At 35.5% G+C, this 17,937-nt stretch overlaps 1 protein-coding gene across 2 annotated transcripts; it reads left to right on the top strand.

The window, feature by feature from the left end:
• Positions 1-1,601: 1,601 nt before the first annotated feature.
• On the top strand, positions 1,602-16,269 carry LOC146147032 (eukaryotic elongation factor 2 kinase-like). Of its 2 annotated transcripts, XM_083387279.1 has the most exons (17): positions 1,602-1,661; positions 1,878-2,023; positions 2,977-3,070; positions 3,519-3,554; positions 4,327-4,521; positions 4,681-4,718; positions 4,856-5,033; positions 5,785-5,934; positions 6,526-6,629; positions 7,827-7,983; positions 8,249-8,366; positions 10,138-10,328; positions 11,068-11,277; positions 12,583-12,756; positions 13,256-13,380; positions 14,258-14,442; positions 15,082-16,269. In XM_083387279.1, the coding sequence occupies exons 2-17, from the start codon at positions 1,887-1,889 to the stop codon at positions 15,192-15,194; spliced, it is 2,205 nt and encodes a 734-aa protein (XP_083243405.1). In that variant the 5' UTR covers positions 1,602-1,661; positions 1,878-1,886; the 3' UTR covers positions 15,195-16,269. The 2 variants fall into 2 exon arrangements, with proteins under 2 accessions (XP_083243405.1, XP_083243406.1); XM_083387280.1 differs by lacking the exons at positions 3,519-3,554; positions 15,082-16,269 and having other exon boundaries at positions 14,258-14,477.
• Positions 16,270-17,937: the final 1,668 nt, after the last annotated feature.

The following is a 17,937-nucleotide window of genomic DNA, read 5'->3' on the forward strand; positions in this document are numbered from 1 at the left end:
GTGATACAATGGTCACCTTACAAAAACGCTTACCGATTATGGAAATAATTTTTATCTAAACAGACTGTATTATTTATAGAGAATTACTGATAATTTTTTGTTAAATCTACAATTTTATGTTTCGCAATACAATTGGCAAAAATTGAAACTGTCAAAAATTGCTTAAAAGATTCGTTTCGTGAAAAAAGTTAAATATACGCTATATATTTATTTAACAAAAATGAAGGTAGGCTTAAGCCTAGGCCCACAAGAGTTAAGTGGCCGTTGGCAAAAACTCTACTGGCTTCCTTAGTGGTTTGCTGCGCCGGTGATTTGATTACAAACGACCACCAGATAACTGCGCGGTGCGTTTTTATTTGACGCAAGGGAGTATTTCGATGGGCGCATTAGTAAAAAGAAGTAAATATCAGGCCTTTCGAAATACCAAGATTATTGTCACAAGATTATATATATCTCGGAATAACAGAAAAAAAGAAATAAAGCTGAAATTGCTTTTTAGATCTAGTGCAGAGTACGAAAAATGTCAAACAAACGCTAAGGGCGGAATTTACACACGTCTATGTGTCGTTAATTTTGTTTCAATGTGAAAAAAATCACATAATGCCACACACTAATGCCATAAACTCTTAAGGCTTAACACATCCTTCTAAATTAAACGAAAGTACGACAAAGTTTTTTTTTACAGTTTGCCCTCATATTAAATTTTTCACGTGTGCCCTAGGTCTGCTTTATGGTCGGCTGGTTTCCATCGATAAACGACCTCGACTGAACTCGGGGCGCTACTTTAGCGAGCCAATCGTTTTGAAAGGAAATAACGGCAGACGCTGCCGTGTTAAGACATTTTGCAAAGCCCGCTGCTGTCGGCAGAGAGAAACGGTTCGTGGAAGCGATTGGTAAACACTTATTTAAAAGAGTCAGGCATTTTGGATTTAGACCTATATCTGTACGACAGTTGTGGCAGTGCAGCTATTTGTACCGTTTCACATAATTTCAAGCGATATCAGGCGAAGCGGACGCACATGAGCGTTCGTTAGAAAAAGGCAGCCAAACTGAATATGCGACACTGTCTTGACAAGAGTTGTTGAAATGTTGAAGAGCTAATAAACTGCAGCAAAAATCAGCGCTATAGCTAGGTCGTAAACGTTCAGAATACTTTTAAAAGTTTGCAGCATACGAATTATGCAGTATTATGCATTGTAATCTGTAATAACATCTTTACTAACATTTCCATTTGGTTCTGCAAAAGTCCGTTTTGGCCATTTTAAAGTTTATTAATATTATGTTTGTTTTCTGTTCTCGCCACAATTGTTAATGATATGACGTCAGTCAGTCACCTAAAGCAGCTGATGCGAGACATGTCTGGAGGCACGTACACAATAACAAACTAATATTACGCTTGTTGACACGTTTTGTTTTTAAGTTTTCGGGAGATTGATTTAAGTTTGAAACCGATCTGCTATTGGATGTTTACCAAAGCCAATGGAAGAAGAATAAACTTAAACCCCGAAATTGTCGTGTTGTGATAATACTGAGTCTAATATTCCAACTGCCTTGATAACTTAATTTGGTATTTAACCTAAATGTTTAAATTATTTCCTTGTAGAATTTAAAAAGAGTACTTGTTTAGAAAGTTTACAGCCACTGGTGCATTAAGCCTAAAGGTAACTCACGTTTTTTATTATTGATTTAAAAAAAAATTATATAAAACAAAAATAAATATTGTTTTTTGAACATACAATAATTTTAGAATGTTTAAAAAACTTTAAAATAATTTAAAAAGCTTTATTTTGTAATAAGAATATGTAATGTATATTTGAGTATATCAGGTATTCATTTGTTTTTTAGTAAAATCAATTTATTGTTTATTTGTTTCACAGACATCTGCAATGGCTGCTACTTCAGTAGAAGACCCAGCATTTTCAGACTCAGATGATGAAAGTTGCTGTATGGACATAGATGGAGATTTCTCACTCTTTGATCTTGAAAATGATGCTGATGTGTCTGAAAGCTCAGGGGACGAAAAGTAATCCAGCATTTCAACATTTTAAAAAAACATAATAACATCAACTTTTTAATTTAATTATTTTTCTACTTCAATAAACATACAAATCAACTCACTTCAAAGGTTGTTGTCCCAATATGTCCACTGATTTAAAATTATTTATGATGGATATATGTGCAAACATATTTTGGTTAATAGTTCTACATGTCATGACCATTAAACCATTTTCCATTGTGTAAGATATCAGTTTTAATAGCTGAACAAACTACACTGCAAATTATGTGCTAGAACGTTCTGGTTAGCATTTGAGTTGCTCTGCATCCAGTATTCTGTTATAGGAACCTGTTGACCTACTTAATTTAGTTTATCCAAACATGGGAAACTGGTGCAGTAACTTAATCTCTATTATAACTTACACAGCACATGTGCCCCCTTTTATTACTCACTGAGGGTAAATCATGTCAATGATTCCACATTTGCTAACCAATTTTAACTTGCCTGATTCAATTTTAATACTTCTAATCTAGTCTAGCCCTATTTTAATCATAAGGTAAAAACTGTAAACCAGCATAATACTCTTTTTTATAATTGTCACCATATCAACTTAAATCTGAAAAAAGGTCAATCTTTTATTTCATTCTATTTGTCAAAATTTACAACATTATCATACATATATATGTAACAAAATTATAGCTATTCATGGTAATACTTTATTTTTGGTGTAAATCAAGTGACTGTTACACTATCAAAAAGCAACACTGTTTTTTTTTACAAAATTACTCTGCAATGTTTTTTCACAATAAAACTGAAAAGTTTCCAGTTCCCAAAGTGCCTCTTCAATTCCACTTTGGTTTTGTGTCAAATGTTGTCGTCATGCCCTAACAGGGGGTTTGACGTCAGCCTGAGCACATTATTTTGTTGTCGAGGTGGCAATGCAAAAACAGTTGTTCTGAGTATTTTTATTTGTTTTGAAGGGAAAACTTGGCCAAAAAGGAGGACACGGAAGCTGCTGCTGAACACATTGAGAACAACCTGAGACACTTGGTGTTCAGATCTATGACAAACCAGGTATTTATAATATAGTCTTTGTTTTATCTGCAACAATTGGTGGCTTTGCTCTTATTTTAAGCTGGCTGTTCAAACATTGAATTTTATTTTGGACTGGAAAATGTTTTTTTAAAGCCCCTGATACTGTAATGTGGAACAAGGTTAATACTGAAGGCAATATCTGTTTCATAAAATGTTTCAGCCACATGATTACATAGCTTATGAGTTATAAGGCTGTTTTTCTACAATGTGTTTTACTTAAATGATTGAGATAAACAGGTGATTAAAAAATATTGTTAAATTTCATGCTTAGAGTACTGATTTTCCATTTGTAACAAACTTGAGACATGTTGATTTTAAATTCTGTTTAATGTGGTGAATAGCTATCATGTTCTTAACATGGTGTTGTAAACATTATAAGTTACCATAAGACACAATTTAGATTTTAACTCTTTGTACAAAACTGCAGGGCGAACAAGAAATAATGGCTAAGCAGTTAAACGAGGTTATTTATGTTTAGTGGCTTAATTTATTTGCTTTCAAATTTGTTTAAGTATGATTTTGCAGCAATCACTCTGCTTTCTCACCTAATGCTTTGGCTTTGCATGCTTTCTTATAGCTCTTACTTTCACAATCACTGTATCATATTTTTCATGCCTAAGTTGATTTTTTCCTTCCAGTATGTTGATTTTACATTTTTTACTTAGTTTTTAACATTCTTTCTTTATAGCATGTTGATTTATAGCAAAGACCAAGTTTTCCACGCTATCTGGTAAATCGTTTGTTTGTTTGGTTGTGGGAAATGTGATTTTCTGCAGATTTATGTTTTAAGCAGGCCTGTTAACTCCTGCCCCTGCAAAATGTTCAAGTGTTAATCTGATTAATCTGGCTGTTTGTGTTGTTTGTTTGATTGCCTTGAAGTTAAAGTTTCAATCACCAATTTCAAGATTTAATGTGTTTTATTCTTAAAAGCTGCATGTTTGGCATAGTTAGAGGCCTTTTGCAAATCTTTAAACTTCAACTTGACAACAATACTCCATTTGTAAACTTCAACTTGACAACAATACTCCATTTGTAAACTTCAACTTGACAACAATACTCCATTTTGTCAATGTACTATTTTATTGTGTTTAGAATTTTAATGTTAGGCACAAAACTAACAAAATTGCTAAAAAAATATGTTAAAACACTAGAAATATTTTAAAAGATTAAAACACACAGTGAAAGCCATACTTGATCTGGTCATCTGCTAACTTTTAATGCACTTTTCACCCAAGGTTCGTAAAATAAGTGACAACCAGCAGAGACACAAGAGAATGTGGAAGCTGTCGGCCACACATGTGCGTGCCACCCGCCAGGATTCGTGGCAGGAAGTAAACAGTGTCACTACAGAGCATGCAAAAAGGTATCGCTACAGTCCAAGGAAGGCAATATGGACAGAAGATAGCATTCAGATTAAGATCGAGAAAGAAGTAAGTGTTGTAACTTTATGTGAACACAAATTACAAAGCCCAGATAAAAATAATGCATTAAAAAATATATCCTAAAAATACCTTTTTTCTTTTACTATTTATTTGTGCTAAAATAAAAAAAATAACCAATATATATGCAAAAAAGTGTTCATTTTGCAGCCATTTAACAAGGGAGCTATGCGGGAATGTTATAGAGCGTGAGTATAACTAACTTTTAATTATTCAGTTAAGTTTTTACCTCTGTATTCTAATTTATTTTAATTTTGTGGCAAATGTTTTTAATAATTTCATTCTCCCGCCATTGTAGCGAATAATATTATCACCAAAATTGCAGTAAAAAGCTGTCCAACTTTGGCCAAGCGCAAGATTGGTCTTGTGCGACCATGTGTGTGGTGAAGGAGTACATGGACCAGGATTCGATCACCCGCAAGACACTCTTTGAAGACGTTCGACTGCAAATGGATGCTAAGTTGTGGGGAGAAGAATACAACAAACATCACCCACCAAAAAAAGTTCGTACTTCTCATATTAATATTGCTTTGTGCCTTCTGTCTGATTTAAAAAATATACAGGTTTCTACTAAACTATTGTGTTGTTTCCATTATTTGGGATTACAGTTTTATTAGTCTGGACAAAATTTTTTGGTTGATGTATTGGTTTGGTAGTGGTGAAATTTAAAAAGACTTCTCAAATACATCTATTTTATCCGACATTGGGAGTTGAATTAAAAATTATTATCAAAATATAAAAGAAGTTGATCTATAGTGCATAGTCTTATTATTGTGTCACATACATTTTTATTTTAATATTTATTTCATTTTTTTGGTTTTTATATGGTTTGGAACACAATACGCGGGTTTCTTTAGTAATTTTAATAAAAATATCAAAGCCATAATATTCGATAAAAACGACATTTCGAAATTTACAGACGTTGCTTACAGCTAGGTATTAAAAAGATATAAAGGTGCCGAGGTTGTACCGACATTAAGTTCTGGTTTGTGATGTTGGATCATCAGCGACTTCGATCTTCACTTGATTTTTGATTTTTTTGATGATGGCATAAGTTATTGCTGAAACGTCTGTAAATTGCGATATGTCGTTTTTAGTGAATATTATGGCTTTGATATTTTTATTGAAATTATATGGTTTGTTATTGAATTAATGGTAAACATTAAAAAACAATGAATTTATAAAAAAAAAATTTTAAATTAAATAATGTTTGTCAATCTTGTTAACCCAACCACCATGATTTGCATTGCTTAGGTGGACATAATGCAAATGTGTGTAATTGAGATGATTGACCGACCTGACAAACCACTATATCACTTGGAAAACTACATCGAAGGAGATTATGTGAAATATAATTCAAATTCCGGATTTGTACTAGACGATGATGCAAGAGCAACACCACAGGTTTATAAATAAAACTTTTTTTTAATTGTTTATATTATTGCTTCCTAAACCTGTTGCTAATATTTACAAGAAAATCCTATGAAAAAAAAAGTATTTTCAATCTTTTCAAAGCGTCCAACTTTCTGTTTTAGATGCATAAGCTAAAGTGTTATGAAGATTAGTTTTATTTTTGTCATACTTACGCAGAAATCCAGCATCACAGGGGGTAATTAACATAATGCACTGCTTGCATTGGCTTTCATCATGCAATACTTTGCAGTTGTTAAACCTGTTTTAAAATGTACCAATTATGTTAAGAACATGCATATAAAATTTTGATATTTTATTTTGACATTTCTGAAATTATAAATATACCTTCAAAGTAATAAAAAAAATCTCATACAACATAATTAAATAACTAGAAACAGTTTACATGACTGTTGTTGTTTTAAAATAAATTGCTTGGGTTAGTGATTTTAACATGTACGGCAGCTTAACATTTAGACAGCTTAATAGCTGCAGCAAAGTCAGCAGTTCATGTGATATCCATTGTTGACAGAATACCGCGATTCTGCAAGTACGTTGACCACATTTATCTGTTTGCTTACTCAGGCTTTCAGCCACTTCACATTCGAATGCTCACAGCATCGACTGATCGTGGTCGATATTCAGGGTGTCGGCGACTTGTGGACAGACCCTCAAATTCACACGTACAAGTAGGTTGCAGGTTATTGACTTTTCTGCCCATGCACTGACTAGTTGTAACTCTGCTCTACCTGCAATTAGGCCCTGGTGCCACTGTTATGTTGAGCCAACATGAATAAAACATCAACACATGACTTAAAAGTAAAACAAGCGTGGTGACCTCTTATTGAGAGCATTCGAGTTCAGACCAACTCATTAATTTTGGTAGTTTGCGTTTGCCTGATTTGAATTTGTGTGGTACTTTATAGATTTGTTGTGTTTTTTTAAAGGGTTTCTATAAGTATCCTTTTATAGCTTTCAGAAACATAAAACCTAATTGGGCCCAGAGACATATTTAGAAACCTTTTTTACTGAATAGTTGTTGCTTTGTTTTTTTCAATTTGCTTCTCTAGAATTGAAGCCTTTCAACCCATTTTTGCAAAGATATTATAAATTGTAGACATCAGTTGTTCCCAATCCTAAAATTGATTTTACTTTTTCAGATATTGAGTTACCATACTGCTTTTATTGCTAATGGTAGAGTTTAAGTTATCTGTCCTGCTTATTTTTTATTTTTAGTATTTACTAAAGTATATTACAGAAGTATCTCATAAATTGTCAAAAACAACAACCAGTTTTTCAGCTTTACTAAAAGCTAAGTGTGACACTGACAATGATATGCCCCAAGGGCTGAGGTGTGTTAACCTGATATCCATCTTGACAAAATGCTGTGCACTCAGCACAAAATCTGCTCAAAACACATCAATCATATATCCATTTAGCTGTGACTCATCAAACAAAAATAAACTTTTACAAAACATATTAAATTTCCTATGTTTTTCCGATTATGTTGCAAGATTTGTTTGCATCAAGGCCACTATTTGTTAGTAGTTAGATAAAAGTTGTTGTTTGCAGCTTACTTTCATAGCTGCAAGCTGCAATATTTATTTGGCCTTGTTCTGTATAAAAAAATTAAACCTAAAAATATTTTGTAAAGTTGAATAGAGTGCCAAAAAATACACTTTGTATGGCAACAAAACTTGTGTAATCTCTTATTTTAAATTTGGTGGCTGTCAAAATGTGGTACAAGTCTAAAAAAAACAAAGTTGTAACATCTTTCATTCAGGGCATTACATGAAAAATAATAAAGTAGTACAGAAGATATAGCAATTTTGGTGTTTAAATCCTGACAGCAATGTATTTTATTTCATCTGATTTGATTTGTGCAGGGGAACTGAGTATGGTGATGGCAACCTTGGAACAAAGGGGATGGCACTGTTTTTTCAATCTCACACCTGCAACAGCATCTGCCAGAGTTTGAATCTATCTGCCTTTGATCTTTCTCACCACGAGATGATGAACTCAAAGAAAAGCTCTGCAATGGCTGTGAGATTTATTTTTGATTTATTGTAGTTCTGACACAAGCTTTGCAGTTGTATCGAAAGTAATGAAAACCAACAAAACGACTGTCTCGGATATTTTAAAGATTTTGTTTAAAAACTTCTCCGAAATGTACTTGGAATTATTCGTGTAAGTAAATAAAAGTTTGCATTACATAAGCATGAACGATTAGTGATTCTTGGGTAGATCACACAACGTTGACAAAAATGTAGACAAGTGTATATTTATTTTCGTGATTTTCTGTTTTTAGCGGCGGGGAACTTTACCTACCGGCTACGAGGAGCCTTTGTCTCCATTGATCAAAAACTCGTCGGACCTCTTTAACATTTTAGAAAACACTGGATATTTGCCGCCACGTTCTGGTGAAGGTAAAGCTAACAACTCGAAAATTAAAAAATATTTATTATCTTATCAAAAGTTCAATAGGCGTTTTATGTTAAATATTTAATATTGTGGTGATTTTAAGTTTTTTCTACCTATAGTTGAACAGGTAACTAAACACTTCAGATTAATCTTGGTAATTACAAACGTTTTTGTATTTTGTTTAAATTAATTTTTTTTGTGACCAGAGGATGCAGCACAGCCTAAACCTAAAATGGGTAAGAAAAAAAGTAGGATTTTGGTGGATAACTGCAAATATTGGTGTTTTACTGCCTATGCCTGTTGCTTGATTTGTTCCTAATATGATGTCGTTACATAGATATGCAATATTTTGAATAACAATTTTCATAAAAGTTTCAAATTTTCATAAAAACAAGTTTTTGTGGTGTCATAACTCATAATATTGGTGATTATCCCGAACCTAATTTACCTATTATCAACTTTAGTGGCATGTATGTATTGCGTTCAAGCCAAGTTATTTTCCCTATGCCAAACTATATAAAAAATACATAATTGTGTTGTCATTGTTGTTTATGAACAATAAATTGACAAATACCTCACCGATGTCTAAGACTTATGTTACCCAGCTAGAATTTTAAAACTATTCAGCACAAGAAAGGCATTAAATTATTATGCTCCATAAACTATTGCTATAGGTGTCTCGGAGTCAAGGTGTGTGGTCAACTTAATGAGCAACGTTTCTTTACATTTGGCGGTATTATGACAACCAAGACTGCAGAATTGTTTATGTGTTCTAATCCTAGCCTTTCCTAAAAATAGCTACAAGCTTAATTCTTGCCAAAGCCCGAACTGTTTAAATTATAAGCTGTCAAACTTTGTAGTCTTTTTTGTGCTGAAACATCACCCACTAGATCACTTAAAAAGCTGCACGAATCTAGTTTTCAAAGCACTTGTGTAATTCATCGTACACCACTTGCACAATTATTCATATTCTACCCGGCTATAAATGTTTTGCAGTAAATGCGTACAGTGATTAACTGACCATATGCAATGTGCATTGCTGGTATGGTAATTGTTCATTTTATATTCTGTTTTGCGAAGAGTGTTTGTTTTATTTGTATATGCTGGGGTGCCAATGTAGACAATTAAAACATCGAAAATAATATATAAAATAATTTGTCAGGACGTCTCGTTTAAAACAAGGGTTACCTTTTTCCCGACAAACGGTTACTGTTCTAAAAAAAGTTCGACCTTTGCATGCGTAAAATCTTTTTTAACACATGCACATGGTTGATCAAAAGCGTGAAGGTGATGACTGTCACATATTTTCTAATCCACTTGAAGCACGTTAAGCAGGCTGACCTAACTGGCTACAAGGTCATATGCGCGTGGGTTCGCCTCCTTGATTGATCATTTCTAAATTCTAGACAGATAAGGTCCCGCGCAGTCGTGGAATGTCCCTTATTTTCCATTTCAAAATATAAAGCAAATGAGTAAATTCATTTTTTTTAATTTATTTTCATTAACTAGAATTTAGAACAAATGAGTAAATTCCTTTTTTTTTTTTTCGTTTACTAAAATTTAGAACAATAATTAAATTTCGTTTATTTAAATTCATTTTCATTAACTAGAATTTAGAAACGAATAAGTAAATTTATTTTATATCAATTCATTTTTATTTACTAGAATTTAAAAACATCTGAGTAAATCCCAAATCTACTAACACCACCCAATCACCTCGCAAACCAAAAAACGTTCTCTTTCGAAACCGTCAAAAACTCCTTCCATGTTGCGCAGGCAACGACGACCTGTACATTCTCCAGGAAGAGGAAGAGGAAAGTGGGAGGGAGAGCGTGAGCAGTATCACGGGCAGTGTGAGGAGGATGTTGTCGCGGAAGCTGAGCTCCGAGGATGACTTCGACGGAGCTTCAAGTGGTTACGGCTCAGTGCGAAGACCGAGAACCATAAGTGAGCTGTCCGACCACGCGGTAAGACACCATTGGTCGGGTTCAGGCTCGCATAATCCAAAAACAATTTCAAAAAAATAAAAAAACAAAAAGAATCATTTAAAAGAAAACGCTTTTAACCTGAAACAACTGGAACCCATCTTTCGGTAGCTCTTAGACACCGTTCGTTTTTATCTGACCAGACCAGATTTGGATCAATTACATTAATTCAGTTCAATTACAATTACAATTGATCCAACTCTGGACCCGACTGTTGGGCTCGAAATGTAGCTGCAAGTGGGCGCCAACTTTTTCCGTATTTCTTGCTTTGTGCGATATGCCATGTACACAAAAAACAAAAAATATGCCATGTACTGACGCGTATTTACAAACCTAAGCCTGTGAACGTAAAAATAAGTCGACGCAGGCCCAAATTCGAATTTTACTTCAGATAAATTCATGACGTTATAACTAAAAACTTGTTTAGCGACTAAAATACCAAATTTGCACTGACGCGCAATCCACCTGGATATTATCTAGCCCTGTGACTATGTTGAAAATGAATAAATAGTTATGTTCGAAACGTTCAAAATGACGCCCACTTCTTAATAGGCTTTGATATATTCTTACTATATAGCCCTAAACAGTTTCCTAAATCGACCAGTTCTTTTCGTTCAGTTTTTCGGACACTTTCGTCACGACAAGTTAGTATTTTTTTCGCTCTTTACCCAGAGTTTTTCGAATCCTTCGTTTTTCTGAGCGATTTTTTTGTTTGGCGCAGGAGTTCTGCGAAATTATCGAGGAAATGAACGGTAACTCGTTCCACGCCAGCAACGGCAAGCACCCAGTGGGTTCCCCGGTAAATCCCCACATGCTGGGGGTGTGCAACGGCCCCAACATGATGCGCCGCGCTTCGTGCGCCTTACACGAGATCAGCAAGATGAAGATGGCGTCGCCGAAAACCTCCGTCGGCAAGTCCATTCTCGGCAAGGTTGGTCGGCGGCGTTTTCTAATTTCCTTTAAGGCATGGGTTTTTAACCGGTGGGCCACATGAGCATTTTGAGGTGGTCCACAGAGCTATTTGGAAAATTGAAAAAGGGATGTCTCCCTAGTTTTGATTGCGATATGCGTGAGTTATTATAAAATGTTCTTTCACATTTAGAAGTCATTCTTGATTTCTTACACATTTCCGTTGATTATAACCAATTTAAGCAGAACTTTAAAGTGAGCCACGGACTATTTTCAAAATAAAAGTTGCCCACGGCCATAAAACATTAAGAACCCCTGATTTAAGGCATTCGCGCTAAGCAACTGCGAAACAATAACTGGTAAAGTTTGCATCACAAATTGAGTTATTTATGTTTTTACTTTTTATAAGTGTATTGTGTCTTTTTTCTTAGGATTAATACATCTTTAATTTAGTATTCTTTAAACCGAATTTCATTATCGTTTTGTTCGATCCTTCAGGGTCTGCATTTGCAAACTACCGGGCTACACTTTTTTCCAACGCTATTTCTTAAAAAAATAACCTAATAGAAAGTAGAACTGAGTGATATGGTTTTCATAGAAAGGGTATTATATTTTTTGATTTGTGTTACATTTTCAAGAGCTAACTCCCAAGTAAAACATAATTTTTTAGCAACGTCGTTTGCCATGTAGCCCTCAAATTCTTCCATCGTGTTCAAAATTTCCAAATAGCCCCAGCACGCCTTGGCAACTAAATTTGACGATTCTTACTTAAATAGTCAAATACAAAAAAAGTCACAATACATAAATGTGCGATTAATTTCTTATCTCGTTGGCCACGTAGCAGGCTATATTGCAAAACCGTTTAGCATCAGCTGTACTTCCATAAGCTTTACATGTAAAAGTGACCAAGTTTATTTCACATTTAGAGCAAACTGTGTTCATCTAGGCGGTATTATCTAAAAAGTCTTAGTGGCGCACAACCTTGTCTTAGCGCTCAGCTAGTGGTGCAGCAGTACTGGCGTGTTAGTTGTTTATTCCTTTTATAAAAGTATAGAGTCGAAACGAACTATAATAGCGATTAAAAGTTTGAAATGCTCAAGTTGTTTAACGTGATTTATACAAATTCTACCAACACTTATAAACAGGTAAATATCAATTTAATAAAAACACAGAATTATAAAATCATACTTTTTATAGTACCTGGAAACTGTTTGTATTTTGGTAATCTTGGATTGCTACTTGGCGTAAGGACGCTGCATGCCTTTATAAATCCTGCCATACAATAGATGACAGAGTTTTAGATTAACCGTCGGTCGTATTCGCGCAGATTCACTACGACATGGCCATATACTACGACCTCGGGCGATTCGAGTACCACGAAGAGTCGGCGCTCTTCCACCTTGAAACGGCCGCCGACTGCTGCTCGTTGGACGCGATGCTCTGCATGTCCAAGATATTCCTGGGCATGCCGCACGACCTGCTCGAACAGATCACCTTGGAGGTGGGTGGAAACTTGACATGTTAAAAAATACCACGTTTAAGGCCTTGTTGGGTTTTTATCTATCGGATTGTGAAAATTAGGCCCAACATGTTACGTGGTTTAAGCTGTCGGAAATCTTGTTTGCATGGCCGTTAACTTTGTTTCCAAACCAAGCTGCCATAGAATATTTTGAACTCAGAAGATAACACAATTCACTGTCACAACTGTTACTTAAATGTTTCTTGGAATGTTCAGAGTAAGTAAGGAGTTTTACTCTTGGCGAAGTGAAAATCGTTGGAAAGCATAACCCTCTTATCGTGTGTTAAAAGTTTTTTTTCAAATATTTAGCAAAGTGAAATGCATCACTTCGTTGGGAATCATAACTCGGCCTCGTCTTACCCTATACCCGTATTAAAAGAGGTTGTTTTATTCAAACTACATAAACATACTCGAGTAGCAGGGCCTTTGTCCACATATACGTCGTTTTTTCCCTTTATTTGCCAACTTTACATGTTGTCAGCCAAGCGAGGAGAACACTAACAAGGGCTTTGAGATGATGGAGTCCGCTGCCCACGCCGGAGACAAGAACTCGATTTTTATCATCGCCAAGGCTTACCACAACGGCACCGGCTTGCCAAATACAAAGTTAGACTTTTTTGCGTTTTCTTGTTGCAACTAAATCTTTTCCTGTGCAGCGCTGATTGATTCTGGCGTGTTTGCACCTATTCTTTTATGTTGACTCGACCATTTACACGTATTTTTTTAAAGATTACCAAAGTTTGTTTTGCGGTACATGTGGTATTTTGCTATTACGAAGAAGGGCGTCGCGTCCCGTTTAATTCAATTAACTAACAGTTAATTGTTGAATTAACTTTTGCAAGTTAACTTAAAGTGATAAAAGGTAATGTTAATTATTTAGCTATAAGAAATCCCGGTCTTCTGTTTTGTGAACTGGCTGAGATCTGACCTGGGTAGAATTGTTGCAGTAATCTTTGTACTAATCTTGTATACAAAATGCGCCAATACCACCGTAAGATCAAGCGAAATACAATTCAAGCGAAATAACAATTAGGCGATGTACGATAACATCGGATCGGGTCCGATATCCGACCCTGGTGGCGAAGCATCAGTACTCGTCCGATTCCAGATTGGCATCGGCCGCTATCTGATATAAACTTCACAATTTGCCACGTTTAGTGATGTAATCTTATTCGGTGATTTTCAAACCGTGGGATGGTACGCACTTTTGCGGATGAAAAATTGTAATGCTGATGACAAACGCGGTGCGGATAAAACGGTACATTATTTTTTTACTTACTGTGCTTGTTTGAACTTACTGTGCTTGTTTTGTGCGTATGAAAATTTTCCAATTAAAAAAAGTGCGAACGGTTCTTTTAAATGTTGAAAAGCACTGGTCTAATTTATTTATTCGCGGGAAGGCATTTCTCCGTGCCAATACCAAGTTTACCCCATAACGTACCTTTTCCCGTTTTCACTATTCTCGTCATTTGTTGCATTCAAGGAGCATGGACTTCAAGAAATCGCTCGAGTGGTTTGACAAGCTGACCAACGAAAACGAGTTGGATGCTGAGGGCGGGTACGACGCGGTGCTGAATAGACTCGTCCCAGCGCACGAGGTACTCGCCAACAAGGCTGAGATCTACTTGGAAGGGGGTAACGGGATCGAAAAGGACCCAAACGCAGCAGGTGGGTGAGCTTGGGTCGCTGTATCGGCGCAATCAGGAAATTTTAGCCTGTAAATCGTCGTTTATTTTTAATTTTAACCACTAGCCAGCTTCATTTTTGCCACAAGGATATCCACCAGCCTTAACCACAAATCTGCTCTTTAGGTCGGCCGTTTAGGTGCGTTTAAATTCGATATTTAATTATTTGTAGGCTCGTCAAAATTAGGTTTAAAGTCTAGGGTCAAGATTCCATTTATGTTGCCTAAATAGATGGCACGTGAAACGTTTCAAAACATGGTAGCTTCGTAATAGGGCAACGTTATTTTATTTTGCTGCCAGCTGCACCCTGTTTTCGAGTCACAAATATGGTCAAACTGACTTCTAAGAAGCCATCTAAACCAGAAGTTCTTAACCGGGGTTCCGCGGCGCCCTGGTGTGCCGTTTCTAATTCTCAAGGGTGTCGATAGATATTTAAGATGTTTTAAGAATTTTATTTTTGCTCAATTGGCGGCGCACTTTAAACAAGCCAAGTCCATTTTTAAGCCTTTTCTCGGAGCTGCCTATAGCATCGCAATTTAGCGCTAAGCGTGCGAACCATTTCCGCCGAAAACGCTTTAAAACAAGCTGAGTCGGGCTCTCGTAATAATTAATACCTTCACAGGCGAGCTGTACAACGAAGCGGCCGAGGCGGCGATGGCGGCCATGAAAGGGCGCCTGGCCAACAAGTACTTTGCCCTGGCCGAGGAGGCCTGGGGCCAGGTCGAGGAAGAGTGACGTGTGTTGGTCGCTGAACAGCCTTCCGTCAGCTATTTTTCTATTTTGCCAAGCATTTTGTACATGTTATCCGCTCGCTAACTTCTCGTTTTTGTCCATCGAACATCGCTGCGTGGCCGAGCCCGTGAGAAAGCGAACCTGTGTAGATCGTAGGTAATCGAACTGTAACTTTCTTGATTAACCGAACAGCGGTGGTGTCGTTTTTGCCCGTTTTACGTCACTTCGCAAAGTTAACAAAATAACACCGCTGTTTCGAAAGGCGTCGACATGTATAACTCAACGTCGATGCCATTTATTGTTTCAAATTCTGCTTGAAGGTTTATGCGTTTCGTATTTGTATATCTGGTGCATGCCAAATCCAATAAGAACCAAGCTTTCGCCCATATGTATCATCAAGGTGTAACTTTAAACGATTTGAAAGCGAATATCAAAAGGAAAAACCGTGTTTTTACGGCGGGCGGTTTTTCTCGTGTTTTACGTGGTTCAAATTTCCTCGTGTTTTTAAGTGGTTCAAAAATATTTCCGGTATTTGTGTTGTTTGTTTCAGGACATACGTATCACTTTTATTGCATTAGTTTCATTCTCGTCATCTATTTCGCAAAACGTCCATTGGGAGCGTGTTTTTTTGTTGTACATACTTTGTTTTCGATTTTACACAGTCGTCCCTTGCAAGACAGCCCAAACATACACCTCTAAGTTCTTAACCACTAAATAGTTTTCGCAATATGTTTCTTAACGCCGTAAATGAGTTTCAACGAATTAATTATGTTAACCAGCCAAAAATGTTCATGTCGTTTATTCTTTTATTGTCTAATGTGCCTTCTCCAAAAAAACATTTTCTCTCAATGTCAGGTAATTCAGTCACGCTACATTTCGTTGCTTTTCTACCTCTGTAAATGTTTTATTATCTCCAAAACACGCCAGGAAAGTTAAGACTCATGTTTATTTTGCGCTTTGCGAATATCTTTATCCTTGTACAGTAGATGTAATCTGCTACCTTTTACGTGCTATGTGTGACTTTTTCAATCTCAACGTGTGGTGGTGTTTAGAATAAAAAGAGTTATCGCAATTATGCAAAACACACCAATGACTTGTTATCTCTTTAGACTTAGGCGAAGCAAGTTTTAATAGGAGAAAATAGAAGCTAAATACAGTTAGTTTTATGTAATTGCCAGTTTTGGATGAGGTTTGAGATGTATACATTTGCTGTGGGTCCTTCGTGAGGCATCGTATTGTTAAAACGTAACCAATCTGACAAGTGTCTCTATTGTTTTCAAGTGCTTGACATAAACATTTTAAGTTTTGTATGTTTCCCAATAAGACTTTTTATAAATGCTGTTTGTGCCTTTGTGTTCGAACGGCCACAGTAAATTACGTATTTTAGCAAGTGATATTGTTTTGAAACCAATTAAAAAATACAGTGAATGGTGACCGCTTGACACAAAATATAAAGCTAAATATTGTCAGACCAGCGCGGAATTAAGGACCTCAAGATTGTCTTGTGGTAAAGTTGTGATGTGTCCAATAGAAACTGCTTATGTTGTAAACAAGTCAGTTTGAAACAACTTTGGTCCGAGACAAGGCATTAGAAAAATAACTTAAGTACAAATCAAATATTTTGCAAAAATAACAGGCCAAGTCCCAGTCCATGTCATCAGTTGTACAACATTTAAGCTTAGTCATTGACATAAAGGTGAAACGTTAAACTAACAAAATTGGTAAAACTCGTCCGATTTTGAGCTGTTACTCAACTAAAAATCAAAAATAACCAAAACGCAATATACAGAATGAAAACTGTTCTACGTACAAAAATTGAGATAAATAAATCAATTTTACCAAAAATCTTTAATAAAAATACCTGATTGTAACCCAAGTTATTTGACAAAAAGACTCAAGTCCAAGTCAAGTGATTTGTCAAAAAGACATAGGTCAAGTCAGTCATTTTCATCCAAGGACTTAAGTTAAGTCAAGTCATTTGAAAACAATGACTTAATTGTATTTAAGTCAAGTCATTGCATCACTGGAAACCGCAATGCAAAATACCCAGTTGGATTGATACAGACTTGGACAACTAGAGAATTCTAGTTTTCTAATTCATTGAATTAGAGCAAAATGCGGCTAATTCTAATTCTAATCTAATTCATGAATTGCCTGTGTGCTCTAATTCTAGTTCTAATCTAATTCGGATTTTTTCAAAACTGCTACTTTGTCCAACGGCATTTTTATTCACTCTTGAAAAACAGAATTTCAATTAAAACTTTTTGGTTGGAACGACTTGTATGTAATTTTTACAGTCTAAAAAGCATAAAAAGGCTTAAAAATTAGCACACACATAGTTACCATTCACATTCTTATAAGAATACTTTGCGATTAAATTAAATTGGTTGTATGTGATTCTAGTTCAAATTCTAGTTGAAATTTGTTTTTTTGGGAATTCGATAATTCTAATTCTAATCTAAATTGAAAAACTCAAAACAATCCAATATTAATTCTAATCTAATTTAGAAAAACTAAAATTCTTTAATTTTAATTCTAATCTAATTTAAAAAAACTAAAATAGGCCTAAATCTATTTGTCCAAGTCTGGATTGATAATAGTGAAAAGAGACGATGTAGTTGACGATCGATTGTGAGTTCGTCGTGTATGACTGGTTGCGTGTTGTTTAGCCACGCTCAGTTGGTGAAAAACTCGCGTTAAAATCGTTTTTTTGTATTTGTTTGTTTTTAAAAACATGAAATGACAA

This window comes from Ascidiella aspersa, chromosome 4, assembly GCF_963924565.1.
Source record: "Ascidiella aspersa chromosome 4, kaAscAspe10.2, whole genome shotgun sequence".
Lineage (NCBI taxonomy): Eukaryota > Metazoa > Chordata > Ascidiacea > Phlebobranchia > Ascidiidae > Ascidiella > Ascidiella aspersa.

Excerpts from the sequence above, each read along its gene's own strand:
- LOC146147032 (XM_083387279.1), top strand. The coding sequence starts at position 1,887 with ATGGCTGCTACTTCAGTAGAAGACCCAGCATTTTCAGACTCAGATGAT. Across the intron at positions 3,555-4,326 it reads TGGCTAAGCAGTTAAACGAG|GTTCGTAAAATAAGTGACAA; the intron begins GTTATTTATGTT and ends TTTTCACCCAAG. Across the intron at positions 5,034-5,784 it reads AACATCACCCACCAAAAAAA|GTGGACATAATGCAAATGTG; the intron begins GTTCGTACTTCT and ends TGCATTGCTTAG.